Genomic DNA, 23,310 nt, shown 5'->3' with positions numbered 1-23,310 from the left:
GCAGGCCACCAGTGGCTTGAGCCCCATCCTCTGAGGCCGGTGCTTGGGAAACTCCCCAGCTAGCAGTCCAAATGCTCCCCTGGCTGCAGGAAAGCAGGTGACGTCAGGGACATCTCACAGGGACCAAATTTTTGGACATGGCATTACCAGACACCTGGCTGAGTCTGCAGGGACATGGGAGGGAAGCCAGAGTGTTTTCAGCCCCTCCCGACCCTTCCGTCTCTTCTTTCCTCTTCTCCCCTCCCCCAGCAGTTCCCCTAAAACCGTAACACAATATAGCAGGTTGGAGTTCAGTGTTTCCCAGGTGAGATCCACAGATCACCTGCATCAGAATCACTGGAAGTGCTTGTTTAAAATCCTTCTTGTTGGGGCTGCTCCAGGTCTATCTACTGAGTGTTTTCGGGGGAGGCTGGGGAAACTGCATTGTTCACAGCCCCCCACCCAGGTGAAAAACGTTGACAAAAATGAAAGAGCCTTAGGTCATCAGCCAAGAAACTGGAGTCCAAATCCATTTACTACCCAGGTGGTGTTGGGCAAGTTACTTATTAACGACCAGTCTCATTTTCCCATCTATGCTATTTTATGGGAGTTATTTTTTTCTTCTCTTTGAGGATTAAGTAAGACATATGACAAGGCTGCCAGATACTGAGCTCTTGCTGTGTATTAGTACCCCGGACCCTAAAAGAGAGAGAAAAGGGATGGCAAGCTAACAAAAATCTTTGCAGGCCTTGAACAATTTCAAAGCCTCCTAGAATTCATTTGGATGGACATAGAGCAAGGAGACACCCACAAAGGCCTTACTAACATACCTGGGAGTGGAGAATATGGTGCTATAAGGAAGACAAGGCAATAAAGAGAGGCTTTCGGGAAAGCAGGCAGAGGCTCGTTTAAAAATGGAAGAGTAAGTCCAGTTCAGAGCAGGTGGGGAAGATGGTGTCTTCTGCAGGTGTGCTCCTCAGCAGGCCCTGCCTGCTCTAAGCCACTGATTCTCACAAGGGCATTACCCCCAGGGGACACTGGGCTTTTTAGTTGCCATGAATGGGAGGAGCTACTGGTATCTGTGAGCAGAGGCCACAGTCCACTGGACAAATCCCCACGACGGAGAGTTATCTGGCTCAGAAGGTTAATGGTGCCGAGGGCGTGAAACCCAGCTCCGAGTTAACACAGAAGACTGAGTCCTGGGCTGTGGAAGGAGGCATCCAAGTGGTTAAACATGCCCAGGGTGACAGCTGCCTGCTGCTGAAATGCTGTCCTCACAGACCCAGTGCCTGCAAGCTGCTGGGTCGCCATTAACCACTTCCCATGTCACATGTTCAACACAGCCAGTTTCCTGCTTGTTTCCAAAAGGAAATGACACTCCCAGAGCTTTGGAACAGGAGGTGTGGTTCTCTAGCAGCGGGAGGAGGCTGTGTCGCTCCTAGCAGTTGCCTTGCTTTTCGCCAACAGGGCACAGTAATGGAAAGGTGCCAGGAGGCCCTGGGGTCCGACAGCGAGCAGCTCTAAGGAGTCAAGTGCAGGCATTTAACATGCACTTGCCAGGCTTAGGTGCACGCAGCAGAGGCCACCCAGGACTGTGGTCGGGTCCACGCCCCCGATGGCTTATGGTCACCCTTTGCTAGTATCTTGCTTCCCTTTGTGATCCTCGCCTTCATTGTAGGGAGCTCTCCTAGTGCTTCCTGCGTACTGACTTGGTTAACCAGCTCTTCGGATTTTCTCCCTCCACTTGATCGCATCAGTTCTTGTCTCCCCTTTCCTGGCAAGCCTTGTGCCCTGGGGTTATACCTCTCATGACAAATCTTTTTGGTTGCCCTGGATTCCTGTACAAATTCCCCTGTGTGCAGGCCTGGCTTCCTAGTTTTTTCTCAACGCTCCACCCAAATCTCACAGGATCTCTACTATTTTCATGCCTTTTGCCTTCCTGCGTGCAGGGCCACCATCGCAGTGAGTGACCTGTGTGGTCACACACAGCTCCATGCTGCGTTGAATGGCTCTGCTGTTATATTACAATTCTTAATAGCTTTTTTCTTTGAACTGGTATTTTGTAAGTGAATTCTGATGGGACAACCGAGCCCACACAGGAAGAGCAGAGATACACAGACTGCGTGCATCTACCTTCTCTCACTACCCCTTTCTCACAGAGCGCTGACCCTGAGTGCGGAACCCCAGTGGACCCGCAGTGAGCACAGTTCATGGAGAGTCCGAGCAGACACGAGGCAGAGGCGTTTCATCCACAGCTGAGTAACTGGGGAGGAGTAGGAGTAGTGACAGCCCGGGGGCCATACTTTCCAAGCAAAGCTTGCTTCAAACCAGAAAGAAGGCAATGGTGGACACCTGTCATGTCCTTTCTCACTCAGGTTGCTTCCCAGCACTAGCTGATGACTTCCCTTACACAGAAAATGATGACAGTGAAAGAAAGGGGAGAATAAAGCCAGCCAGTCCTGTTTGTGCCATCCCTCTTTTCTCATCTGTAAGCCAAAGGTAGAGACCGGTGGAAAAATGTGCCCATATCAATAAATGAATTACAAGCAGTTGAGTTTAATTTTGTGCAGCTTTTCCACAGTTATGGGAAGAATGAAAGATGCAAATTGTGTAATTTTGGCAATTAGCATATGAATTAAATGCTCTTATATTTGCATTTAAAAGCAGCATCACACAATATAGAGATGAAAGGTAAAATGTGTGCTAATAATTTAAAATTTAAATTTCGCTTTACTTAGAGTGGCATTAAATAGCAAATTAGAACAAAAAAAGCCATGACAGGTGAAGAGAGAGACTGGAAGAAAGGAAAGGCTTTTCTTTTAGCACCTCTAATGGCACCCTTTCCTGCTTTCTAAGAAAGGGCACCCACATTTTCATCGTGCACCAGGCCCTGCCAGTCTGTTTCCCCTTCCCACAGCCAGACCAGGTGTGAGGTGTCCGGGGTAGACTGTGATCAGGTTGTGGGGTAGGAACCCAACACTATGGACATTCCCAAGGAATTCTTCTACAAATGTTGGGTTTTAAGGTTTATACTGAAACTATTGATACAAAAATCTTCCCATGCAGGTCAGAGGGATTTGGAAAGCTGGGTCATCACCACTGGCCATTCTACTGCCGCGCCATGTTCTGGGCAGACCTGGGTCAAGCCCCGAAGGAGCAAAGTCCAGATGGTTCACACTTCAGGAAAATGTTCTCTATTTGCCTAATGAGCCTCCTGGTATAACAATGTCCCCAGCTCATCTTGTTTTGTTGAGGGGGAGGAGAATAAAACTTAAAAACAGCAGGCTTTGTTTTTACCTTCTTAGTCATAATCTGTTCTGTAAGAATTGGGCTAGAACCAAAACAAAAGTCATTATCAGCTTTTTCTGCTCATCTAGGTACATAGTTACCTGACCTAAGCAATCCTGCAATGCCTTTCACCTCTGCTTGGAGAATTTTTATCCATGCTTCAAAACAATGTGAATGCAATAGTCTCTCCTTCCCATGTCACATAATGTCCCCACGTAAGTATTTGTGAATGTATTTGTCACCTTCCTTAGATTATAAAGACCTCAAGTCAGAATCTTTATCTTAATCACTTTTGAAGCCCTATAGCCCTTGTGCAACACTTAGCATGCAACTGATCTCAAGAGTGTTTGATTAAATAACAATAATGGCAGCTAGTATGGGCCAGGCACTATGCTAAGTACTTTACATGCAATATTGTCTCCCCTCTTTACAACACAATTGGTATCTATGAGGTGGGTTCTAGTATCCTTATTTTACAATTGGGGAAACTGAGGCCAAGGACAGTTAACTAACTTGCCTGAGATCACACAGCTTCCCTAGCAATAGAGCGGAGTCAAACCCAGGTTTGCTAGCACAGAGCCTGTGTTGTTCACCGTGGAATAAATGAGGTCGGTGAATAGGCACTTCCAGGGCTGTCAGACAGGGAGCTCGTTAGAAATACAGACTTGTCTGTACAACAGCCTCTTAATTAAACAGCATAGTAAAGTTCCTTATGTTGGAAAGGAGCTCTTATCGCCCAACTCCATTTGGACCTCCATTTTAACAGTTTATCCCAAGTTCACTGAGCTTTGTTATTGGAAGTTCTTGTTACACAGTTGTTTGGTTCTGGTGAAGTTAAAAGCAAAACAGAAACTAATATGTAGACTATTAGTTTCTGAGGATATAGAAGCTGTGAAAGCAGGTCGCGGCTCATGGCTCCAGCTTGCCGCAGGACCTTCCCAAACTGCCTTCTCGGTTCACGGCATAGATGAACTCCTGACGGGTGCTACTCAGGTGCCAACTGAAGACTCTGGTACTTTTGGCCCCAGAGAGCAGACAAGGAAAAGGGATGTTATTTTGTTACGAGAAATACTTTCTTGCTTATACCTAACTTTCACAGTTCACAGAGGATTTCAAAATATCACCAAAGAATATGAATGCCACCCTTGAGTCATCTGGACCCACTGGACTTTCATAGTCTACTAGGTGGTGTTTTACAGTGTATTTCTTTTTTATTTTCATTTTAATAATCATTTTATTTATTTATTTGTTCATTTGTTTATTATTGTCTGGAGTTCCTCTATCTTATTTATTTATTTATTTTGGTATCATTAATCTATAATTATATGAGCAACATTGATATTTTAGTATCATTAATCTATAATTACATGAGCAACATTATGTTTACTAGACTCCTCCCATCATCAAGTCCCCACCACATACCCCATTACAGTCACTGTCCATCAGCGTAGTAAGATGCTGTAGAATCATTACTTGTCTTCTCTGTGCTATACTGCCTTCCCCGTGACCCTCCCCTCTACATTATGTGTGCAGATCGTAATGCCCCTTTTTTACCCTTATCCCTCCCTTCTCACCCACCTTCCCCAGTTTCTTTCCCTTTGGCAACTGTTAGTCCATTCTTGGGTTCTGTGAGTCTGCTGCTGTTTTGTTCCTTCAGTTTTTTTTTTCTTTGTTCTTATACTCCACAGATGAGTGAAATCATTTGATACTTGTCTTTTTCCACCTGGCTTATTTCACTGAGCATAATACCCTAGCTCCATCCATATTGTTGCAAATGGTAGGATTTGTTTTCTTCTTATGGCTGAATAATATTCCGCTATGTATATGTACCACATCTTCTTTATCCATTCAACTACTGATGAACACTTAGGTTGCTTCCATTTCTTGGCTATTGTAAATAGTGCTGCGATAAACATAGGGGTGCATACATCTTTTTTAAACAGAGCTGCTGCATTCTTAGGGTAAATTTTTAGGAGTGGAATTCCTGGGTCAAATGGTATTTCTATTTTTAGTTTTTTGAGGAACTTCCATCCTGCTTTCCACAATGGTTGAACTAATTGACATTCCCACCAGCAGTGTAGGAGGGTTCCCCTTTCTCCACAACCTCGCCAACATTTGTCGTTGTCTTTTGGATAGTAGCGATCCTTACTGGTGTGAGGTGATATCTCATTGTGGTTTTAATTTGCATTTCTCTGATGATTAGTGATGTGGAACATCTTTTCTTGTGTCTGTTGGCCATCTGAATTTTTTCTTTGGAGAAGTGTCTGTTCAGATCCTGTGCCCATTTTTTAATTGTATTATTTGCTTTTTGTTTGTTGAGGTGCATGAGCTTTTTATATATTTTGGATGTCAACCCTTTATCAGATATGTCATTTATGAATATATTCTCCCATACTGTAGGGTACCTTTTTGTTCTACTGATGGTGTCCTTTGCTGGTACAGAAGCTTTTTAGTTTGATATGGTCCCACTTGTTCATTTTTTTTTTTTTTTTTTATAATAATTATTTTTTATTGAAGGATAGTTGACACACACTATTACATTACATGAGTTTCAAGTGTACAACACAGTGGTAGAACATTTATATACATAATTCTAGCTTCCAGCTATCACCCTACCAAGCTGTTACAATATCTTGACTATATTCCTTATGCTATACATTACATCCCGGTTACTTATTTATTTTACCATTGGAAGTCTGTCCTTTTTTTTTTTTTTTTTTTTTTGTGAGGGCATCTCTCATATTTATTGATCAAATGGTTGTTAACGACAATAAAATTCTGTATAGGGGAGTCAATGCTCAATGCACAATCATTATTCCACCCCAAGCCTAATTTTTGTCAGTCTCCAATCTTCTGAGGCATAACAAACAAGTTTTTACATGTAGAACAAATTCTTACATAATGAATAAGTTACATAGTGAACAGTACAAGGGCAGTCATCACAGAAACTTTCGGTTTTGCTCATGCATTATGAACTATAAACAGTCAGTTCAAATATGAATACTCATTTGATTTTTATACTTGATTTATATGTGGATACCACATTTCTCTCTTTATTATTATTATTTTTAATAAAATGCTGAAGTGGTAGGTAGATACAAGATAAAGGTAGAAAACATAGTTTAGTGTTGTAAGAGAGCACATGTAGATGATCAGGTGTGTGCCTGTAGACTATGTGTTAATCCAAGCTAGACCAGGGCAATAAAACATCCACGTATGCAGAAGATTTCTCTCAGAACGGGGGGGTGAGGTCATTTTTGCATTTGTTTCCCTTGCACAGTGTATTTCTTATTTTACAGTGTATTTCAATTCAGTGTGGGCTCATTAAAAATAAAAATCACAGAAGGTCACCCATTTCCCTGCCCCTACCCCCTCTAGTCTTTGTCCCCGAGTGTGGGAGCATGTGGATGGCTGTCTAAGGCCAAGGCCGTGTGCTTGCTTGGGACCTGGATGACCCTGCTCCTGGGGTGTCTTGCTTCCTCATCTACTCAGGAACCAAAGATCCCATAGTTCAGACAGTTGTCATTTATAGGCACCCGAACTTTGAGGATGACTAAGTTGTAAAAACCTAAGAAATAGAATCACATAGGAGGAAAAGTTTTGAGAACCACAAAGAAGAAAGAAGAAGGGCTGTGTAGTGGGAAAAGTACTGAACTGATGGTAAGAACACTTGAGTTTTAGGTAGAGTGAGCCTATCATTTATAGTCCAAGCTGGGACTCTCTTGAGAGTGTGAAGGATTGCTATTGGTGACTGAGACAGCAGGCACAAACGGGGGCTGCCCTGGTATGGCATGTTCCCCTTGGTTCTAACTGCTACCTCAGAAAACTGCTGTCTACCCTTCAGAAAATCTCCTCAATGTCTGGGCCTCAGCTTCTGCTTGCAGTGGGCTCAGTGGGGACAGTGATACCCGCCAAGTGGTGCTGGGAAATGAGTGTGTTAGGAGGTGGTTGGTTGTGAGAATTACCTAAGGTAGACACCACTAGCATTTTGTGCCCAGAAGATGGGGATGCTAAATGCCCTGCTATGAGCCAGAGACACTGCCATAGTGAAGAGTCAGCCCATCCAAGTGCTAAAAGCATCCCCATGGAGAAATGCTGAATAAAAGAATGATCTTTAAATTCTCACACGTAAAGATTTATTTAAACCCTGTAAGAAGTCTCAAATCACACTGGACAGCTTCCTATGGTGCTAGGCCATTGGACGGAATTCCCGGATGGAGCAAGTTCATTCTGCTAGCCTCTGGAGAAAAAGGAAGAGCAGAGATGGTCCCAGAGGACACTGTGCGACCCACTCCTGCTCCAAACTGAAGGATAGGAAATATTTTATGGGGTGGTTTCTTTTTTCTCTTGATGTTGACAGAATTGTTGAACAATTGCTTTCATTTACTCATGAGATGATTGACATTGCCATCGAAACAGAAAAACAATTCGAATTAAATCTAAACTGCAAGTATGCGGCCAACGTGGTGGCTCTTTATCTCTGCTTTGCCTTCTATGATAAAATTGGACTTCTCCTGAGTTTGATTCCATTCATTTCTGCTAGAATTGTGTGGCTCATAAACTTTTCACTGGTCTTCTCATGAAATGGTCGACTCAGCTTTGTTGTGAGTTAGTGGGCCCGGGGGAGCAGGCCAGGGTCTCCCTCTCCGTAGGATGCCTCCTAGAAGGAAAGGGTCATTGACAACTCACAAAGGAGGCTGTGGCCATAAATATTTCAGAATTTGGTTTCGTTAAAATCTTAAATAATGAAAAACATTTGCTTGAGACTTTTAAGTCTTCCAGTCTTTGGATTCAACCTCCAAATTCTTGCTTCAGAATTCCATGGCAAGGTACAAGTATGACAGCATGGTCGGGAGGTGTGTACGCCATGTGCACACAGCGTGCACACCACATCAAGGCTGGCCTGGGTCAGGGACACGGGCTACACTCTCAAGAGGGTCCTAAAACAAATACACAAATGTAGCCCAACACATGTCAAAAACCTGTGCAAGGGCCAACATCTTTATGCCTGTGGTCCTGGGAAGAGAGACCCGGCTCAGAATTAGAATTTACAGTGGACGAGCTGCTGATGAGGAAGTAAGGGCCAGTCAGTGCGTGAATGGCCACTTTGGGAACAGGAGGCTTAGCACATGCTGCTGGAAATCTCAGAGGGATGCTGGGGGCAACCCTGTTCACCTCTGCTGGAATAAGTTCACTCACCCCCAAATCTGTCCCTTGGGCCTTTTTCCTGCCTTCCTTTGAATTTACAGCCCTCCCTGCAGTTCTCAGGGCTTTGGCACACGTGACAATTTAACATCAAGGGAATTCCCAAGGCCAGGGGAAGAATATCTTTCTTGGCTATAAACGTCATTCTGAAATTCTTCTCATCTGTAATGTTTCAAGAGCACTTGAAATGTGCATGGCCTGCCCCTTGCGGTGTCCCCACACTCTAAGAGCTCATGACTCCCTGAATCCCTTTGCTCACAAATGTGCTTACAGATGCTGCTCTGACCCCCAAAGCATCAGCCAGTTTTTGTGCAGTGCTTCTCAACTGGGAGCACTTCTGTCCCTTAGAGATAGTTTGACGGTCACAATTGGATGGGGGTAGCAGTGGATAAGGGGCCAGAAAACAGAGATTCTGCTTAATATCCTGCAATGTGCAGGCCACAGCAAAGATGGATCCACTCCAAATTGTCAGTAGTGCCAAGGTTGAGAAATCCTTCATTAGAGACAAGGGATAGACTGCCTCTGCATAGATCAAGAAAGACGTTGGCTGAATTTGCACTGTCTGATGAACTTTCTGTGATAATGGAAATGTTTACTACCTGTGCTGTCCAATATGTGAGCCACGAGACACATATATTTATTTAGCCCTTGAAGTGTGGCCAGTGTGACTGGGGGGCTGAATTTTGTATATGATTGAACTTTAATTAATCAAATTTTAATGATGGACAGTGACTGTAATGGAGTATGTGATGGGGACTTAATAATGGGGGGAATCTAGTAACCACAATGTTGCTCATGTAAGTGTATGTTAATGATACAAAAAAAAATATTACCGTAAAATTTTAATTGTCCCATTTAGCAGCGACTACTATATTGGACAGTGTAGGCTCATTTAGCAGGAGCGTAGAATCACTGAGATAGCCTGTCCTAGCCAGCTCCAGTTATCCACTGCACTGGTTTATAATTACAGGGCCACAGTTAGACTCTCCTTCTTTAGCGAAGACTTTAACCCATATCGATATGACGTTACCCTGGAAAGGAAATGATCTTTAAAAAGAACTGATGCTGCGGCGCCCGAAGAGGCAGTTGGGGAGGTAGGCAGCTCCTGCAGGGCTGCTGGCTGCACCCCTTCTGTCTGCTCAGCAGCGGGAAGCACTTTCCCCAAAGGACATCAATGCAAGCCTGAATAAGAAAAACAATTTCTTCCTCCTAAGCCATGGCATATCAGTTATATAGAAATACCACTTTGGGAAACGGTCTTCAGGAGAGCCTTGATGAGCTCATACAGTCTCAGCAGATCACTCCCCAACTTGCCCTTCAAGTTCTACTTCAGTTTGATAAGGCTATAAACTCAGCACTGGCTCAGAGGGTCAGGAACAGAGTCAATTTCAGGGGCTCTCTGAATACATACAGATTCTGCGATAATGTGTGGACTTTTGTATTGAATGATGTGGAATTCAGAGAGATGACAGAACTTATTAAAGTGGATAAAGTGAAAACTGTAGCCTGTGATGATAAAAATACTGGCTCCAGTACTACAGAATGAATAGAAAAAAATGGCTTTTTTATGCCATCATGTTATTATCCATCACTTTTGAAGAGAAGCATAGAAGAGACTTTTTTTTATTTGTTCGAGCATTGCAGCAATGACTACACTGTGCTGTCAGAGAATTCCACTAGAAAGAAGCTTGCAACTTTATAGCCTCTCACATTATCTTCACTAAACTGCATGAAGAAACAGAACTTTTTTTTAAATGACAAATCAAACCTTGCCTAAGAACATTCTTTAATAAACTCATTTTAAAACTCAAAAAAAAAAAAAAAAGAACTGATGCTAACTTAGGATGACTAATGGACCTGAAAGATGTTTTGACAGGGCAAAGAGCCCTGGCAGCCCTGAAGAGAAGGAGGGGACACCATAAGGTTGAGCAGGGGCACTTGGGGGAGATATCTGGAGCAGGTAGAGATGTGGGCAGCAGGTAGTAAAGGCAACCTGGGCTTACTTTAGTCACATAAGCTCTGCTGAGAACAGAAGCCAAAGACAATTCCCATTCAGACACATGTTCTGTGAAACCTAGAGCCAAAGGGAAGCAGGAAAGACAAAGTATATTATAAATGCAAGCCCATTTCCTGCTCCTTCTCTACTTGCCTGTAGCTCTGAGGCCAGGTCTCCAAGCACAGAAGTATTAGGGTGCCGCCTCCCCTATGTCATCCCAAATAGAAGCAATACTAAACCATAAAACACAAAATGATTTTTCTCTTTGATCCAATTACAAAAGTCTGCAAAAGTCCGTCCAAGTCATATTATTCTGATTTCTGCTGGTGCCCTAGCAATTAAGTGCCTCCTTACTAATCAGGCACTGCTTTAAGGTCTGACTCTGGGCCTATTTTCTACATAAGCCATTTAATAGCTAGCTTTTTGTACAGATTTTCATAGATGAAATGTTGCATACTAGACTGCAAAGAATTCCAGAGAAGAAAGTCACCTAGCTCACCTGGTAAGCAATGTCTGTCCATGTTTCCAGAGATGGGAACGGGTAATAACTAACCCAAAGCAAACCTTTGGTGATTCTCCTGGGGGACAATGGAGATTGAACCAAAAGAATAAGCCCACCAGATTATGACAGGGCTGAGGGGACTATGGTATCGGAAGAGCTAACATATGAGAATTCTTCTGCCCAGAAAGTCACCAGCTGAGAAAGATGGATGACTGAGAGACTAGATAGGTGTGAGCACTGCCTGGTTCACAACTGCTAGTGTGCCTGCATGTGGCAGGGTGAGACTGGTGTGGAGGGAAAGCTAAGTACATTTAGGACAGTGAAAGGAAGTATTTCTTAGTCCTCTCAGGTTAGTATGGCAAAGATGCCATAAACTGGGTGCTTAAACAACAGGCGTTTATGTCTCTCTGGAGGCTGGGAAGTCCAATATCAAGGCGCCAGCAAATTCAGTGTCTGATGAGAATCTACCTCCTGGTTCACGGACATCTTTTGCTGTGTCCTTATGTAGACAGAAGGAAAGTGAGCTCCCTGGGGTCTCTTTTATATGCACTAATCGCATTCATGAGGGCTCCACCCTCATGACCTGGCAACCTCCACAAAGCCCTGCCTCCAGAGACCATCACCTTGGGGATTAGGTGTCAGTATGAATTTTGGGGGAACACAGACATTCAGTTGATAACATTCTGCCTCTGTCCCTGTGAGATTCATATCCAGTCTCACATACAAAATGCCTTCATTCTATCCTAATAGCCCCAAGTCTTAACTCACTCCAGCAGCAATTCAAAAGTCTAAAGTCCATAGTCTCCTCTAAATATCATCTGAATCAGTGTGATTCAAGGTATGATTCATCCTGAGGCAAGTTCTTTCCTGCTGTGCATCCGTGACACCAGGTAAGTTAGTTTCCAACTTACTATAATAAGACAGGCATAGGATAGACATTCCCATTAGTACAGAGAAATAAGAAAGAAGAGAGGGGTGTCAGTTGGGTCCCAAGGAAGTCCACAACCTGCAGGCAAACAGCATTAAACCTTAAGGTTCAAAAATAGTCCTCCTTAGCTCAATGCTCTGCCTTCCAGATCCACTGGGGTGGCAGTGTCACCCCATGGCTCAACAGGACAGCCCTGCAGTTGCTCTCTGTGAGGGCTTAGCACAGTGCTCCACCGGGCCCTTCTCTGCCACAGTTCCCTGCTGAGGCCCAGAGGCTTTCCCAAGCAGCCCTGTCCATGCCACAGTTCCACCGGGTGCAGACCAAGCCAGGTCCTCTGTGGGGCACACTCCCAGAGCACTGGGCAGGGGCATCCTACCTCACCTAATTAGGGAGGTGGCCCCAGCCTTTGAAATTGCTCTGCCCCAGGCCCTTGCACTCTGGATCTGGGATCTGAGTGGTATTCTGATGACCTCTGGATTGCCTGCGGGGTCATTCTCCCATTGTCTGGAAGAACACCTGACTTCTGTTGTGCTGGCTGATCTGCACTGATCTTCTTATCAAACAGATGCTTGGTCACACCGTTAGTGTTCTCATTTTTTGCAATATGGATAAGTTGAGAACTTTCCAAATCTTTCCATTCTGTGGCCTTTTTGAATAACAATTCCATCTTTAAGTTTTTTCTCTCATCTTGAATTTTGCTCTACTCAGTCAGGAGGAGCTAAGCTGCCCTTCAACAGTTTGCTTAGAAAGAGCTTCAGCTCAACATCCAATTCCATCATTCCCCAGGGCCACCTTCCACAAAGCAGTAGAACACAAACACAATTCAGCCAAGTTCTTTGCCAGTTTATAACAAGGATGGCCTTTCCTCCAGTTTCCTGTAACATGTTCCTCATTTCCATCTGAGACCTCATCAGACTGGTCTTTGAAGCCCATATTTCTACCAACATTCTGTTCAGGATTACTTAGGTATTCTCTAGGAAGAGTGAAGCTTTCTCTGCAGTTCTCTTTTCTTTCTGAGCTCTCCCCAGCAAGGCCTTAATGGTCCATTTGAACCGATGTAGATTTCCTACTGTGCATCTCCAAGCTCTTCCAGCCTCTGTCCATCACCAGGTTCCAATGCTTTCATATTTTTAGGTGTTTGTTACAGCAGATCCCCACAGCTGAGTAGCAATTTCTGCCTGAGTCTGGGCTGCTATAACAAAAATATCACAGACTGGGTGGCTTGTAAACAACAAATATTTCGACACTCCTGGAGGCTGGGAAGTCCAAGATCAAGGCAGATACCATGTCCGGTGACAGCCCTCTTTCTGGTCCACAGAGGTCTTCCAGCTGTGTTCTCCATGGCTTAAGGGGCAAGAGAGGTCTTTGGGGTCTCTTGTAGGAGCACTAATCCCATGTGTGCCATTCCTGAAGGCTCCACCCTCATGACCCATTCCCCTCCCAAGACCTCACCTCCTACCATCATCTTGGGGATCAGGTTTCAGCATATGAAGGACTGGGGGGTCTTGGCACACAGCAATTCATTCTGTGGCAATTACAGTGTAGTAGTGAGGGTAGTATGGGGTGGGGGGCAATTTAAGAGCATTTCATCCCAAGGTTGCAGAAATAAGAGCTCAAAGAGGTTTATATGTAAGATGACAGTTCTTACATGTCAACCTCTAGTCAAGAATCTTGAATTCTTGACTAGAGGAAACTAGGGTGTCTAAAGCGAATCTTTTGAGACGAGCAGAGAGAGGATCCCATCTCTTTCCCATAATGGCCGCATGCCCTTCTCCAAAATGGGACACCAGGCCAGTCTTGCCGCAAGTTTTGGATTTATCCCATATGGCCATTCTCGCTAAATCCTATAACTAGTTTGCAATTTACCCGTATTTGACACAAGCAGTGTTTATGAGTTAGTGCTGAAGCAGGCTGAGTAGAAATGGAGCTTTGTGGCAGCAGCGAGCCTGGACAAACGGGGCTGGGCTGTGGCTCCCATGCACTCACAGCTGTTTCTGAACTGATCCATTAAGTCTCAGAGTGCAGTGGTTGATTATTGGGTCAACATGAAAAGCTCTGTTACTGGCCCGTTTGAACCAGAAGCAACATGTCTTTCATGACCATTTAGGATGAAAGATGAAAGATTAGAAAAAACATGTTGGTAACACTGAGCACCTTTTGAGGTTCTTTTCTATGGGTGATTTGCCCTTAGAGAAAAAGTAAGGCAGTAAGACCTACAAAATATCCTTGGTCCTTTTTAACCAAGGGTTGTAAGCTCTGAGATATCTTCATGTTTCTATTATAAGAACTGTAGGATAGGATTTCCAGTCAGACTCTCAGCTTGTAGCTTAGAAAGACAAGGACCCTCATATGCAGTGGTGCAGTGAACCGCTCAAGGAATACTTTACTGAGGATGAATTTGACCATATCATCCCCATTTCTTAAAATCCTTAAAATTCCTCAGTGGCTCTCTTACTTTCAGGATCAGGGGAGAGTTTCTCTCTGTCAGTATGTACATTGCTCAGCTTTGCTCCCGTCACGTTGAGATTCTTCCAGGTCTCCAGATGTTCCATGTTCTCTTTTAACTCCACAAAGCATATGTTGCTTCTCAGAATCCTATGCATCTTCTCCGTGAATTGAGACCTTGCATTAGATTCTCCTTTGCCCTCTGTGTTAACTTCATTAGAATACACATCTCCTATTGAAATTACCTCCCAACTTATCTTTGAGCTCCTGCAGGCCAGGAGGTGGGTGCTTCCCTAAAGCCTCCCGCAATACTGGCACAAGGCCTATGAGTGCTGAATGACGGAAGGGATGAGTTTCAATGAACTGCAAATGACTGAGAGCTTTTCAGCATAGACACATCCTCTGTTTTCTCTTTGGCAGAATAAATGCTAATCAAACAGTTAATTAACTCTCATATTGTCTCCATGTAGTTAAAGATATATTCTAAATCCCATGGTTTCCCTTAAGACAAATGAAAAGTAGGAACAGAAATAGTTCCTACACTTCAAAACAAGGAAGAAAGGAAGGAGGGAAGAGAGTGCAGGAGGGAGAGTGGACGAAGGATGGGCTCTCTTCCTGAAAGTCTACTTCAGGCACAAGAGAAGAGAGTATTTATAGTTTGTTCTGAGACTTGGTCCATGGCTGAAATATATTAGTTCTGCCTATAAGATTAGGAGAGGAAGGTCTCTTGGTTCCCATTCAGTCACAAGACACAAGTTGTATTTCAACCAGAAACCTTTTCTAAAGAAGCTCAGGAGGGTGGGAGCTGCATTAGACAATGGAAACCAAACTGAACCTAAGGCGAAGTGTGTGATTAATTAGTCTATTTCCCAATACCTCCGTTTTTCATTTGTTACAAATGGATATGCTTGATTATTTACCTCCCCTGGACTTTCTGTGCCTCACAGGTATTGATGCCTGTCTTGGAAAGAGCCACACCTCCTCCTCCTCCTCCTCCCCTTGTGGAAAGACAGAGGGAGTGCCAGGACAAACAAAGCTCACAGGATGTGGGGAAGACACCAGGTGAGTGACAGGTGCAGGGGCTGGGCCAGGGCCACACAGCCTGGACAGGTTTCCCCTCTCGGCAGAGCAGGCTGTCTCTACTTGCTTCTCTCCGAGACTGTAGCTCAAGTCTGGTGCCGATTTGGGCAGCCTGCAGCTGTGTTCAGGAGACTGTTTACTGTCTCTATCACATCCTTTGAGGATTTCATTGCAGGCCATTTTATCCGCTTTAATGAAGGTCTGGCAGGTTCTGAACATGGAGCTGAACAATGAATATTTTCACCACTGTTGAGACCGAACAGAACATATTCACATATTCTCTTGCTATGTCCTTTCCATATGATGTAGCCTCCAGGCTGGGCCAAAGCAAGAAGACAACTGTAGAAAGGCTTTAGCTCCAAAGCTGGGGTGACCTGATTTCCTTCCTTTCCCTTACACCATTGGCTAATCCTGCTGTTATTTTTCATTCTTTTTAACAGTTTTCAAACCTGGCTAAATAAATATGGCACATCAATTAAAAATCAAGTTGAACAAAGTTACTAAATGGAACAGAGAAATACAGTCTAGAAAGTGGAAAAGGCAGGTTACAAAATAATTTGAGTAAATGACTACATATTTATATATATATGATTTTGAAAAGAACTTAATAAGACACATGCAAAAATACCAATGCCTAATCCTGGAGTGGAATTAAGGTCATTTAAATTTTATTCCATACACATTAAAACACATTTTTTGCCAGTTTCTTACATTGAGCATGCCTTAGCTTTTATAGCCTGAAAAAATATAAAATTTTAAGAAAAGGAACTGAATGTGTGCACATAGGGGAAATAAGTACTCCCTCTGCTTTCTACTACTGCCACTGCCACAGTTCATTGCTCATTTTTTTGCACCTACAAAAATCTCTCTGCATTTTACCCTGCCTTGATCTCATTCCCCTAATTCATTCTCTTATAAAGGTCTTTCTGAGAAGGAAATCTGACCAAGTGGCTCCCCTAAATCCTCCAGGGTTTCCTTTGGATAAAGAAGTTCAGAAACCTTAGGCTGAAGATGAACACTTCAGAAGCTCATCTGCACCTGAAGTTCACCTCCAATTCCTGTGTCTCCGTCCCGGGTCACAGAGGCTGTTTGGGTCTCTCCTGCTTTGCACAGGGCACCTCTGGGACACTCTTTTCCCCTGCTCCCACCTACCTCATTTACATTCTCCAAGAATCAGCTGCGTTGCATCTCACAGGAAGCGTTCCTTGGCATCTCCAGCTAGAGTGACAGGCTCTGTTTTTCCTTTTTGCCTTGCTCCTTTCCTTCCACTAACACAATATAATCAGTACTTTATGCATGTCTTTTCACCACTTGGAGGGCAGGAGGGTGCTCTATCCAACCCTGTGCCTAGAGCCCAGGCAGTGTCTGGTGTTATAGTTGCTTAATAGGCATTCCGGAGTGGCTTTGGCCTCAGCTGGCATGGATGAGGGATGTGGAGGAGAGGGAAGCTGAGCTTGCTTCCATTGCTTCAGTGCTCTGACAGGAAGCCGCCATTCTCAGGTAACCACATTCAGGCTCTCTCTCCTCCGAGGATGGTAATGCACTCAAAAATGTTCAGGTATTCATTCATGCCATTATTTACCCACTTCACACCTTTGGGCATGAGGAGGTGCATGTGCCTTGTAGACACACTGCAAAATACTTTCCTCTCCTTGGTGAGCAATGTGATTCTGGATAAGTAAAGTGGTACTTGGTGTTTTGGGTTAAATCGTGTCCCCTTTCCAATTCCTATGTTGAAGTCCTAACCCCCAGGGCCTTGGAATGTGACCTTATCTGGAAACAGGGATGTTGCAGATGTAATCAGTTAAAATGAGGTCATTAGGGTGGGCCCTCTTATCCATGATGACTAATCCAATATGATGTCTTTATAAAAGGGGGAAATCTGGACACAGAGACACTCTTGCACACAGAGAGAATGCCATGTGAAGGTGAAGGCAGATACTGGGATGTTCCTGCTACAAGCCAAGAAATGCTGAGAATTACTAGCAAATCACCAGAAGTTAGACAAAAAGCACAGATTCTTTCTCAGGGCTCTGGGAAGGAACCAACCCTGCTGGTGCCTTGATCTCAGACTTTCAGCCTCCAATTCTGTGAGATAATAAATTGATGATGTTAAGCCACTCCATTTGCAGTACATTTTTATAGTAGGTCTATCAAATTAATGCACTCAGGGACCCTGAGGTGAAATATCAGAAAGGAGCAGCATATTCTAAATCTGCCCTATTGAACTATCATTTTGGTAGCCAGTATCTAGCATGATTGTGGATCCTTTTGCAAATGAGAAAGGGAGGGCCCTATTCTAGCTCTTTTGCAAACTAAATTATGGGTATTATTTTATTTTCCCTGTGCTTTTTAATTTTTTCAATTGAAAAAGGCAGCCTATCTGGATTTAGGTGTATATAGGACTAAATTCAAAAGACACAAAAGGACAGGCTAAAAATAAGTCCCCTGCTTACCCTCAGTCTCTCCTGCTACCTAGTTCTTCTTCCCAGAGATGACCTCTTTAATGCAGGTGCATATGTATATTTCATTTTTCATAAATGATCATACACTATGAACATCATACCGTACCTTGATTTTATCACTTGATTATAGATGTGGAAGATAATTCTCTATTAAAATATACAAACCTGACTCCTTCTTTTTGGTGACTACATAGTATTTCCTTGATGGATATTTTCTGCCCATTCTTAATAAATTTTCAGCTTACTCTTCTTAATCAAAATAAGCAGAAAACATTCCCAAAGTTCTCTTTGGGCAGGGCTGAGCCTGCCTCCTCATCTTTTGCCATTAAAGGGATGTATACTCTCATTGCCACCAGAAGTTGTTGGATAAGCTTTAAACTCTGAAAAGCTGGCTTTCCTTATGTCTTATACAGGTGTCTCCAAAGCAGAGCAGCTTATATTGGTGTGGGACTGGCCCATTCTGGCTCGCTAGATCCTATTTCATCAAGATTTTCTCCTCCCACGGGCTTACTAAAAATGATCAACTGGATACATGTTGGGCCAGATGAAATGTGAGACCACACATGCATTCATCAGACCTTTGAGTAATGTATTCTGTGGTCCATGGGCCATCATTCACTCCCCAAATGCTACTGCGCTTGGATTTCAGGACTCACTGATTTCTCTCTACTTGCATTTCTTAAACTGTGAATTCTCAGAGATAATTGGTAAATGCTTCTGGTTCAACAAGACTGTGCTTGGGTTCATCATCTAATTTCACAGAACAAGTTAATAAAGTCATTCATCTGTGTTACAACTACATCCAGCTTCACAGCGTTGGTTCTGAATGAGCTTAAGGAGATAATGGCCATGTCTAACTCATTATTTTCACACTGAGTCTAAGAAGCTCTTTAAACATTAGCCATGGCCAAAATTCAGTATTCTTCAAAAACCATATTTGCATGGAACATCATCCCTAGTGGGTCTGTGACTTTCAGATGAGCTAGGCAGCACATGGGCATGATATAAATTCCCTTCCTTTTCAGAGTATCCAGATCATTCATCCTTCAAAGTGCAACTGATTGCCTCCTGGAAGTCTTCAAAGATCTCCCTATTTGAATGAAAAGCTTTCCTTCCTTATTCAAAAGGTGCAAATGTGTATCTCTGCTTAGATCTTATTTCCTTCAGTGTTGTTTTAAGATAATTCCATGCCAGCTTCCTTTACTAAGCCATACATATGCCTTGAGAACAAAAATTGGCGGTCTGTACCCCTTATTCACAGAGTAGGAGATCAGTCATTGTCCATTGGGTGAAAGATGATCATCACACATTCAGATTATCAATTAGCAATGGTTAACATTTATGGAGCACTTACTACATACACACAAAGCACCATTTAAAGAACTTCATGTAAGTTATCTCATTTAATTGTCATATATCTTTTATGTATATTATTACTATGCCCATTTTATAGAAATAAAGACAGGCATTTTAAACCACTTGCCCAAAGTCATACAGCTAATTCAGCTTTAGATTATATGTTCTTAGACACTAAATGCCTGTCTCTTAGCAAGCCTCAAGTCTATGAAACTGATAAAAATCCAGCCATCAAACTTGTATAATACAGAAGTTTAATTAATTTGCAGGTTTAGGCAACTGATTCTTTCAATGGCCCTCTAATTCAGCTTCTTGGTTTTGTCCTTGTTCCCTTGCTTTTACCCTAGAGGTCTATTCTCAATAGATAGTGTAATCCTGTTACAACTCAAATCAGTTCTTGGCCCTGAAACTTTCCAATGGCTTTCCATTTCATTAAGTAAAAGCTACAGTCCTTAGAATGGCCTATAAAGCTGAAAAAGATGTTTTCCCACCCCTACAACTTCTATGACTTCATTTTTTACACTCTTTCCTTTGTTCACTGTATTCCAGCCATGTTGCCTTTTGCTGTTCTATTAATAAATCAGGCTTGCTTCTGCCTCACAACCCTTTCCATTGTTCCCTCTCTCTAGACCTCTCTTTCCCCAAATCACCTTCTTCAAACTGCTACTTAAAAGAAAATTTCTTAGATTGCTGGCCACGATGGAATGACTGTTTTCAGACGAGCTCATCCCCTGTAAATAATGAGGAAACTGGACAAGGTACATTAGTAAGATTATTTCCAGGTAATAGAAAATAAACAGTACAAGACTGCAGATTTGAAGAGAGCACAGTAGTCCTGCTGAGCTGAAGTGGCAAGGATCAGAGTTCAACACAACTGAAATGGCTTGAATCTGTGCAGAAGGAGAGCCCTGGAAGTGTATGTACCTGGGTGGGGAGGTATTCCATGAGTCCATGGCTGAGGGCTGGACTGTACACGGTCAGGGCAAATCCACACAAGGCTTAACCTTGCATCAGCTGTTACAGGGTTGAGAATGAGACAAATAGTAAATGTTGAACAGGTCCTGGGGGTGAACATATGAGTATTTAAACTTTAACAAAAATTAAATAAAATTAAAATTCACTTCCCCAGTCATGTTCAAGTGTAATCCTGTTATCAATAGCTGCTACCATATTACATGGTGCAGACATAGAGGATTTTCCCCAATGCAAGAAGTTTTATTGAACACTGCTGATCTCAAGTGTCTACAATGTCCAGAAGTCATAAATCACAAGACATGCAAAACACAAACAAATCAAGATCATGTAATGTACAATAAAAAAACAAAAGCACTCAAGAGACTGATTTTAAGATGAACCAAATACTGGACTTAGAAAATAAAGACTTTAAAACATAAATGTTTTATAGTATAAATTCAAAGAATTAAAATACACATTTATTAATTATTTTTAGAAAGGTCTTAATGAGGGAATAGATAAGAATCTTAGCAAAGAAATCAAAACCATAAAAAGAACCACCTGGAAATTCTAGAACTTTCACAATACCAGAAGTGAGGATCTATTCATAGGAGGGGTTTACTAACAGAATGAAGATGGTGAAAGAAGCACTCAGTGAAGTTAGAGACAGATTGGTAAAATACCAATGAGAGAAAAGAACATTAAGGAAAAATTAATGGAGGGTCAGGGACCTGTGGAAGAGTATCAGAGAATTTAACATGTGTGATTGGCATCACACACAGAAGGAGAAGAGAGGGAGAACAGAAAAAAGTATCTGAAGACATAGTGACCAAGAACTTCCTAATTTTTTTTTAAAGACTTACAAATCCAAGAAGCTCAAGAAGGACAAAGATAAAGCAAACCCCACATAGGTACTACAGAACTACCTAACACTGCACAAGCACTACACAGAACTATGACAGCAGCCAGACAAAAAAGACATATTATAAATAGGGGACATTGCTATTTTTCAAATCTGAAATCATAGAGGCTTTAAAGTGTTAGATGAAACACTTTAAAATATTGGATGAAAAAATCCTGTCCAACCAGAATTCTATATTGAACAAAAAATATTCTTCTAAATTGAAGGTGAAATAAAGGTATTTTTGGGTAAAAATATGAGAAAATTCATTATCAGCAAACCTGAATTACAAGAGATGCTAAAAGATGTCTTTTAGTTCATAGAGAAATAAAACCACCTAGAAACTACAGAAAGAATGAAAAGTAACAGAAATAATAAATAATTGAATAAACAAATTGTGGTATATTCACACAGTGGATAAATACTCCATAATACAAAGCAGTACTATTATTGATCAATGTGATAAGGTGGGTTAAATGGACCAAAAGAAGCCACATACAGAAGCGCCATGCTATACGACTCCATCTATATGACATTCTAAAATAGGAAAAATGAATCTATAGCCATAAAAATAATACCCATGGTATCTTGGGGTGGGGGCAGGAGATTGATGGTAAAAGAGTAAATGGGAACTTTCTGTAAAGATAGAAATTTTCTATAGCTTGATTAGGTAGCAGAGGGTAGGCACTAGTTAGAAGTCATCAAACTGCAAGCTTAAAATGTGTGGATTTTATAGCAGATACATTGTATCTTAATAAGGTAGGTTAAGAATATTTTTTAAGTTCCTTTCTCTGCTCTGGAATGCAACTTCGTGTGAGCAAAGACTTTTGTCCATTTCTTTCATCGCCGTGAACACACCAACAACGGTACTTGGCACATGATACGTGTTCAGTAAGTGTTACGTGAATGAAAAGATGAATAAATTGATGAATTCGTGAATGAATGAATGGACTTCCTTTACTGTTGTCAAGGATAAGATTGAATATGGGCTAAAATGATGCTATGCTAATATCTTGTGAAACTCAAGACACCAGAGTTTAAAGCCTAGCTCAAAGTTAGAAGACAAGAAACCTGAGTGAAAAAGGCATTCCATATGGGTTAAATACATGTGCGAGCCGTTGGCACTCCACGTGAGATCCTTCAGCTAGGCTCGCAGATGAACTATAGATGTTCACAGTAAATATCATCCCAGATGTTTTTCAGTATTTTACCCACTAGAGGATAGTGGTATAACTAGGGAGTTAGGGCCATAAAGGAGAGAGAAGTTGGGTTTCAGGTGGCAAGAGACAGGGGGTATGTGGGCTGCTATCTATCATCCCAAGACCTACCACCTCCAGGCCCTTTTTGGTACTTACAGGGAATTAGTAAGTGTAAACTCTCTGAAGTGTATCGATCTTTGTGGCCTGGCAAATCTCCAGCTACTGAAAAGTGCTGATAAGCACTTGTGATGGACATAACAATAGAAAGCGAAGGTGGCCTCAATTTCAAAGAACGAGGCACCTCATTCAGTGTCCAATTCTAGACAACTGAGAAAAATCTACCTGGTCTACCTTGCTGAAAGGTCCACCCTATGGAAGATATTTATGTTGAAGAGAGGGAGAATGCTCATTCGAAGTAAGAGAGAGTTTAGAAGTGGGTGTGCACAAAGTATCAATCGCATCGCATGCCTGTCCTAAGTACCACAACCTTCCAAAGAGAGGAGCAACTGGATTCCGAGTAAGGGCATGTTTATTCTAGGTAAGGCCATGTTTATTTCATAGCTGATAGCCATCTGGATGGCTCAGAAGTGTGTGACCTCCATGGCACCTCTTCCAAGGCAAGCTCCAGCCCTGTTCTGACTTCAAGCGCACTGAGACCACGGCGCACATCTCGGCAGGTGACTGCCTTCTGCTGGGTTTGTCCAGGTTGGTAGCCAGCATTGCACTTCCCACCCTCACCCCATCACCAACTTCCTTCCCTTCTTTTTCAGCCCTCTCGCCCCCACTCCTGCCCCTGCTCCCACTAGAGTCAGTATTCAGAGAAATGGGGGGCCGGGGCTTGGGGTTGGGGAGCAGAGGGGAGAGCCAGACTTCTGGTTCTGTGTTCTCCTGATGCTAGAATTATCAAGGCCAGGAGTCAGCCCTTGCCACCAAGAGGCAAGGAATCTGGGGGCACTCTTGTGGGAACAGAGAAGGCGTCAAACAAGGAAGAAACATAGTTTGTAAAAAGTGG

General features: G+C 42.8%; 2 protein-coding genes across 2 annotated transcripts in view; one reads left to right on the top strand and one right to left on the bottom strand.

The window, feature by feature from the left end:
* The window catches only part of NEDD9 (neural precursor cell expressed, developmentally down-regulated 9), a 162,916-nt gene that overhangs the window by 111,391 nt on the left and 28,215 nt on the right, over nucleotides 1–23,310 (bottom strand). The window lies entirely within an intron of this gene.
* LOC130681359 (transcription initiation factor IIA subunit 2-like) lies at nucleotides 9,544–10,033 on the top strand. Its single transcript, XM_057494273.1, has one exon. It carries the CDS (start codon nucleotides 9,689–9,691, stop codon nucleotides 10,016–10,018), a length of 330 nt encoding a protein of 109 aa, XP_057350256.1. The 5' UTR covers nucleotides 9,544–9,688; the 3' UTR covers nucleotides 10,019–10,033.

The sequence above is a fragment of the Manis pentadactyla genome, chromosome 16, assembly GCF_030020395.1.
Source record: "Manis pentadactyla isolate mManPen7 chromosome 16, mManPen7.hap1, whole genome shotgun sequence".
Taxonomy (NCBI): Eukaryota; Metazoa; Chordata; class Mammalia; order Pholidota; family Manidae; genus Manis; species Manis pentadactyla.
This window is presented reverse-complemented; position numbering and strand designations above follow the sequence as displayed.

Bases quoted from the DNA above. Each gene is read 5' to 3' on its own strand.
- LOC130681359 (XM_057494273.1), top strand. From the start codon at position 9,689: ATGGCATATCAGTTATATAGAAATACCACTTTGGGAAACGGTCTTCAG.